General features: G+C 39.6%; 1 protein-coding gene across 4 annotated transcripts in view; it reads right to left on the reverse strand.

Annotated features, from left to right (window-relative positions):
* The window catches only part of LOC119725766 (metal cation symporter ZIP14-like), a 29894-nt gene extending 23411 nt beyond the window's left edge, over positions 1-6483 (reverse strand). For 3 of the 4 annotated variants that reach the window (XM_038197330.1, XM_038197329.1, XM_038197332.1), the window contains exons 1-4: positions 5995-6482; positions 3110-3287; positions 1376-1545; positions 298-438 (exon numbers count right to left, since the gene is read on the reverse strand). In XM_038197330.1, the coding sequence (XP_038053258.1) occupies positions 298-438; positions 1376-1545; positions 3110-3287; positions 5995-6273 (768 nt within the window). In that variant the 5' untranslated portion in view covers positions 6274-6482. Of the gene's footprint in view, positions 1-297; positions 439-1375; positions 1546-3109; positions 3288-5994 lie in introns of all 4 variants that reach the window. The other variant, XM_038197333.1, reaches the window with a different exon arrangement.
* Positions 6484-7789: the final 1306 nt, after the last annotated feature.

Raw genomic sequence — 7789 nt, forward strand, 5'->3', positions numbered from 1 at the left:
AAATGTTTGTGCGCACTTGATGAAACTCTTACATTTGAATTAACATTTTTGGATCTTAATCAATTACACTTGATGCAAACTGTCCTTGATTGCAAAGAAATTACCAGTAACCATGGTAACCATGCCAGTCATACCTTACATATGTACGTACAAGTTTGTAAATTGCTGATGAAACTTATTTATTGAAAACTGGACTAGACTGCATGTACATAGCATTTTATAATACTTGAGTAGCATTGACAAAAATAATAATAAAAATAAAACAATCCTCAAAACTTAAAACTGTTTCTTCGTTACCTTCTTCCTCTTGAGTTCTTTTCGCGATGAGACCAATTTGAGGAGACGCTCAACAACAAAGAACAAGTAGATACCGACGATCACTGTGGTGTTTCTCCATACAAAGCCCAGGCCATGTGTGCTGACGTACATCCCGTGGGTCTGTAGGAAAATAGCAACCATTAGGCTTGTGCGGTATTCAAGTTTGAGAGTCCACGGTATACCGCCACAACAATATTGCAGTATTCGGTATTATAGGGGAGTGTGGCCAAGTGGTTGGGGTTTGTGACTCATGATCAGAGGGTCAGGGGTTCGAATCCAGCTGCTGGTCATATGTTGCATCCTTGGGCATGCAACTTCACCCCAACTTGCCTCTCTCCACCCAGGAGTATAAATGGGTAGCAGCATTAGCTTGGGAGTAACTTGCGATGGACTGGCATCCCATCCAGGGGGAATAGAAATATCATTTGTTTCATGCTACTGAAACTGGAGATAAACGCCGGCATGATATGATGGGCCCATTGGCTCATGACAGACTGCATGGGCAGGACTCTAGGCATTGCCGGATGACAAGCAAGCAACATACCGTGACTATAAGGAATTCTTTACAATTTTATTATAGTGCAGATCTTCCAAAGTTGTTTCTGTAAATCGATGCCTGCTGTCAGTGTCACCACAAAATGAGCATGAAGTTGGAAAATTGCCATCTGGCTGTATAGTGGCACAAATCTAAATTGTAAAGGGCTGGTCCATTTTTTTTACAGGTGAACCTCAATATGTAAATCCTTTTCTACATTTCCCAATTGTTTTTGTTAGATCTAACATCTTAAAAACAAGTTTTTATCCCGTTTTGTTATTTGACTATTCATTCACTGTAAAACAACAGCAGGATTTTTCAATGCCATTTTTTTCATAAATAAGTTCAACAACTTTTCTTTTTGGTGGTCTGTATTTCTGTTACCGAACCAAGTACCCGAGTGTTATTAATAGGCCTGAGCTCTTTTTCTGCAGAATCCAGAATAAAAATATCTTTATTCTTAAAAAATATGAATTTTTGCTGATTTTTTGGTGAAGGGTTACATTTAGAGTAGCCACTTACCTCAGGTATAAGACTGAGTATTGCATTTCCGCTCAGTGTGCCGACTGCTAATCCCACCAGGTAGGTGAGGATCAGCTTGTACACCTTCTTGTTCATACAAGGAACGATGAAAGCACCCATCAATGCACTCAGGTTGATGATGGTCACAAAGAGGACACCGTAGCCCCATACTGTGAGTAAATTATGAATAAATTAAATGAAACATGAAAATCATCACCCAGGTTGATAAGTGTCACAAAGAGGACACCGTAGCTCCATACTGTGAATAACTTATGCATATATTATGAATAAATTACATGAAACATGAAAATCATCACCCAGGTTAATGAATGTCACAAAGAGGACACTGTAGCCCCATGCTGTGCATAAGTTATGAATAAAAAAACAACATGAAAATCAACAACAAGGTTGACGAGTGTCACAAAGAGGACACTGTAGCCGCATACTGTGAATACATTACGAATAAAACATTAATTATGCAAGGTACCGCCTCTTGACCTTTTAGATTTTGACCAATCAGTGGGCGCTTTATATATCGGGTCTTTGGTCATTCACTCGTTGCGCCTCATAGACATTGATAAAAAAAAGCTGTGTCACGCGCTCTGTATCATGTTATGCGATTTGCACCCTCTTTGTCACAGGTTTTTTTAAATGCATCAGAAATATTGATACATTATTTGATAAGTATAGTTCATTATCAACTTTACAGCACAAAAAAAATCTTCCCACACCTGCACACAGAACTTTTTTTTATTGAGTTGGCCAATACAAAAAAGTGCAGCCTTTTCATTTTATCCATCATCTTAATTGTCATTTTAGGAATGTAATGGATTTGAGGTGACGGTAGTTTTTCATTCTTTAAATTTTTAATCTTTCTTTACATATTTGGTTCTTTTACATATACACTTTTTTATTTTTTGCAACAAATTTCATTTCTCTTTTCAGAAGAAATAGTAGTCCTGAACATGCTGAATAGGATAGTTTTGTTTAACTTCTTAGATGTTTACCGTTCTGCTCTGCCCTCTACTTGGTTGTCTCTTTCATGGATGCAATTTTCGGCTCATGTTCTCATTGCGGCAATCAAAATGAAAAAGCAATACCTTTGTTTAAATAGCCACAACTCAAATCCTGCAAAATCCTGCAATTGGCCTCATGGAAAAATAGCATGTAGCCTCAATCCTGCAAATTCCTCCATTATTTCTTGAATATGGTCCGGGAGGGGTGACCACTGCCTGAATCCTTCAAAATCTTGCGGCAGTGACCATGGTGACTGTCAATATGTTGAGGCTTGGCCAGTGACATCCTGGAGCAGTACGGAGGATTTCAAGCATAATCCAGGCCTATATTTATGCATGGCTGAGCAAATACAACACAAGGTCCAGCCCAAGACCTTGACAAAGTGCATCCTACGAAATCAGTAACGCACTTCTGCAATTTTAACCTCAATCCTCTAAATTCCTCCACTTTGGCAAAGAGGATTTTGAAGGATTCAGGGCGATTAGGCATGTTAGGGTTAATTAAAGCTATAAACAAATTAAGGTTTATGGACAAATCAAAATAATTTGACTTAGGCTTTAGGCTATAAAGCTGTAAAAAGAGGGCACTTGAGGATTTGTTGAGGTTTTTTGACGGCCTGTAGCATGCTGTAGTGGCAGCTCGACCACACCAACTGGGATCGCAATCTGCTGCATTACGAGAAAAAACAAGTTCAGTCTTTGCCCAAGACTAGTGTACCTTGAGCAAGAGTTGGTGGTTGACGTTCTCCAGACTCAGTCTCAAGATCCGAGCAATCGTCAGATGCACTCTGGTACAACACCGTCGGGCACAAACTCAATAATACGTCACTGGTATCATTCAGCAACCGCTCTTCAGTCAGTGAGTGTATGCTGAGAAGGTCATCTACTGAATAACACTACACACAAAGGGAAACATACGTAACAAAAAGAAAAGTCATGAACATTATTTGAGGTTTTTCTTTGTTGGAACTCTTTTCTCATAAGTCTGACACCTCATAGGTCCGACGCCTCATAAGTCTGAAATTTCGGACTTATGAGGCGTCAGACTTACATGTATGACGTGTCGGACTTAGGAGGCATAAATTCCACCTCATAGGTCCGACACCGCATAAGTCTGACGCCTCATCATAGCTCAGACGCCTCATAATTCAGAAAGAGTGTTTATCCATTGTGGGACTTCAGTGTCGGACTTATGAGGCGTCAAACCTAAGAGGCGGAATTTATGCCTCATAAGTCCGACGCCTCATAAGTCCAAAATTTCAGACTTAATATGAGGCGTCGGACCTGCTTTTTAGGGATCCCCATCCACATATTTTGTATATATTTAACTCTGATTGTCTTTTTTTTATGTGGAAAATAAAGTGAATTGAATTGAATTGAAAAACTGTGAGGCGTTGGACTTATGATATGGCCCCGGTAAAAGTGCATTTTAGGAGCCTGTTCCGTTAAGAGAATGAAAAGTCCGCTTTCAACATTATTGGATTCACCAAAATAGACGGTGATGTTGAAAAGCAACAGGAATGTTTGGGAAGCAGGAAGGTTTTGAATAAATATTTAGAAACAGTACACAAAAATAAAGATGATAATAATAGTGCCAGAGAAACGCTTGAGAGTTTTTTTTTCGCAAAAATGTAGGGCTCTGGGCTGTCCATTTTCGAATATTCAATATTATATTAGTTTGAAAATGCACTTGAATGAATATTCGAACACACGCCAGCTGAAGCTGCTTTCCTTTTTCAAACTGGCAAAAAGCTATTTGAATATTATATTGATGATCCAATATTCAATATTTTCGGAACAACTATTAATATTATTATAGAAGTTTCCGGAGAACTATTTTTTTTCATCATGTTCATGTACGCCTAGTCCCAACAAGATGGCAAAACACTACACAAGAAGCTTTTCTACCAAAATTACAAAATATAGTCTGTGTTTGTGTCATTAGAATTAAACGAAGCCTGTTTACATGGTCTGATGGTTTAGGTTGCCGAAAACATTTTGGAATACACTCTTGACATGCTTGACCCCAACTTATGCAAAACCGAAGAAGGGCCCTAAAACCGCATAACCGCCCTATAAAGTGCTTTCGAGTCAACTCGTACCTTGGGCGACTCGTACCTTGGACAACTCGTACCTTGGACAACTCGTACCTTGGACATCTCGTACCTTGGATAACTCGTACCTTGGACAACTCGTACCTTCAATTAAGACGACTCGTACCATCAGAATAAAAAGTAGAGTACATGTACACTGTACGTGCGCGACTTAGTGTGTGGTTCCTTGACTCCCAAACGATACGATTCTTTTCAAGTCAAAGTTAATTTCCTTCTCACAGAACCACATTCAAGATCTAATGGCTTTGCCAGGCAGCATTAGTTTACGCATTGGGCCTGGCGGGCCGGCCTCCGAGGGCGCGAGCAGCGGTCGGTCGTGCGCGGTACCGATGCCGGTGACTCGGAAGCGGCCGGCGGTTTAACAAGTACATGTACACCCAAAGTGTCGCTCATCTATTGAAGCGTCGCTCATCTATAGAAGTGTCACTCATCTATAGAAGTGTCACTCATCTATTGAATTTTGTAGTGGAGAAACTTCAGATGCGGATTTGGTGTGGTTTAATTATGCAATACAGCCTAACCACCGTAACATCCTGTTTCCAGAGCGAGCTTTATTAAACTCTATTAAAACCAACCGACAAAATTTATAAAAATCAAATTTAAACATTTAATGTGTCTAAATAAAGTAATTTCTGCGTTTTCTTGTGAAGTCTAATAACCAAAGTATACAAGAGCAGTCAGTACTTTTAAATGATTCAGTCCTTTCCTAGCTATAAGTCTGAAAGTCTAAAATGTAAAAAAAAAAATTCACAGTTGGTTTATTCATCAACTGGTTTATTCGAAACATTAGTACAAATTGGGGGCGGGGGTTTGGCCACTTTTTTCTTCATATATATATCATCTCAATGATGGTCATTCATTGTAGAAATGATGGTAAGACGTGAATCTTGGATAAAAACATCAGTTCCATAATATTTTCACGTAGCCTAAGTCTCTAAACGTAACGGCAGACTGCATCAATGTCACCGTGCACAGACGTCCATATTGACCGGTCAGCGCGGCGCAAGAACCGTGTCACTTTGCACGGATGCCGCGTGGGCCTGTGCATGCCGCGCACACAGTGCGTGTAAGCTGCCGCGGCCGGCTTGGCGATAAATTCCTCTTTTTGGGGGCCCGGGGAAAGAGACCCCATACCAAAAAGAGATTCACCTTTATTTTAATAAGCAGTCCACTTCCAATGAGTTACGGTCCACTTTATTCAGCCTCGGATCATTATCCTGATTGACGGTACGACTTGTCTTACGCGTGATGGTACGAGTCGTCTTAACTGAAGGTACGACTTGCCGAAGGTACGAGTTGTCCAAGGTACGACTCGGTATAATGACGTCGAGTTGAAGGTACGAGTTGTCCAAGGTACGAGTTGCCCAAGGTACGAGATGACCTGTTACCTATAAAGTTATGGGGCTGAAAGTATAAAATAAAACTGAACTTAAAATTTCAAAATTAATTTTCATTTTTCCCCCAACAACAACAAATATGCCCAACAAACCTGTGCTTTCACTCTTTGTAACAAAATCTGCAGCTGTTCCTTGTCCAGTTGCCCGTCCCGTCCGAATTTATCAACGATTCCACGCAGGAAAAAGTCCGGGTCTGGTAAAGTAGCACCGGCCGCGGTGGTCGCATCCCGCCGAGCCAGGCTCCGTATCCTACGGTCCAAACCGCCGCGTGGCCCCGTAGACGTGGCACCGACTGGTGCAAATATCGTCCACGTCACGATACAAAACAACGAAAGAAAACACACCACCGAATTCATGCTCTTCCTGGACATTTCAGCAAAACATACGAAGCTATATCATAAATGTGACTCCGTCGAATAACTATTGTGATAATTGAAAAGTAAATAAACAGAAAACGTGAAAATCCCAAGTGATTTTTAAAGCTCGAGGCCTTGCATGTACATGTACATGTGTATACGTATTATATGTTAAGCCAACCTCGTCTCCAGGAGTTACTTTATGTTCGTCCTTGTTTCTGATAGAATGTAGGGGTGGGAGCGTAATGCTTCGACATTATGGGAACGACGTTGTATAATAAACACCAGCATGTCGTGTACAGAATGGTTCCCTTCAACCACGATGTACCTAGCACCTAAAATACTGAGGGTACTAGATCCAAGCATGGAGGTAGAATTTTTCAAAGCTCGGCTTCACTTTCAGTTTAGGCTCTTTTGATTATTTGCTGTTCCCTTTGGTGAAATATTGGTAGGGCCTAAATGTTTTTACTGAGGAACATTGAAGCTTATAATTTATGACCAATGTTTAAATGTATCAGTTTGGTTTGAGTACTACTGACTGTTCTTACGTGATTCTGGGGTTAGAAAATTAGCAAAAGCCAAACTTAAGCAAATACCCCCTCACTCGCCTACCAAGAGAGAGTTGGGATGAAATCATGAACGCTCGAGGGCGCTACTGCAAAGTCTTGGAGTTGATAAGTTTACTGTTGTACGCATTGCTCGTAACCTTCCAGGCTCATGTCACAATGGCCTTTAAGCCGTGACGGGCAACAAATTTTGCCAATAATTGCATATTTATACCGTCATAATATAGAAAGAGGGATTTTTATTAGTCTTTGGTAGCGTTTGTTAGTTAACTCTGTATTTTCAGTCTTATATTTTCAGAAATCCAATGATGGAAACAGGGACAACTATGTGTCAAAAATAAAGACAAGGAGTATTCTTTTACAGCGTTAATCTTCCATAGTATTTACTTTATTCATCAACGGTTCCCATTCAATTTTTAAATCAGTCGTGTCACATATCACGACCAATCTTTAGAAGAAATTGCAATTCAATGCAATGTGTCTTTCTTGAGTTATCGTCCCCACAATTAAAGAGGTTTACTTTTGTTCATTTAAAAGCGACTTAAATTCTTATTGAAATTTTCGCGATAAATACAGTATATTTTCTTAAAATCATAATAAATTTATTCTTCAACGGTTCCCGTCAGTTTTAAAACCAGTCGCACGTGTCATATATCACCGGCGATCGAGACGAAATATGCAATTATGTTTTCTTTGAGTTATAGTCTCCACAGTGTTTTACTTTGAAGTTGTTCACTGAATTAAAAGTGACTTGAATTAAGATTGAATTTTTCGCAATAAATACTGTGTATTTTCTTTAAATCATATTTAATGTATTCTTCAACCGTTTCCGTCAATTTTCAAATGTTTGTGTCGTATATTACGAATCTAAGACGAAATTTCAATTCAATGCAATGTGTTTTTCTTGAGTTATCGTCCCCACAAAGAGTGTTTTACTTTTGTTTGTGAATATAATTCGGATTGAA

Source organism: Patiria miniata, unplaced genomic scaffold, assembly GCF_015706575.1.
Source record: "Patiria miniata isolate m_02_andy unplaced genomic scaffold, ASM1570657v1 HiC_scaffold_19, whole genome shotgun sequence".
NCBI classification, from domain to species: Eukaryota; Metazoa; Echinodermata; class Asteroidea; order Valvatida; family Asterinidae; genus Patiria; species Patiria miniata.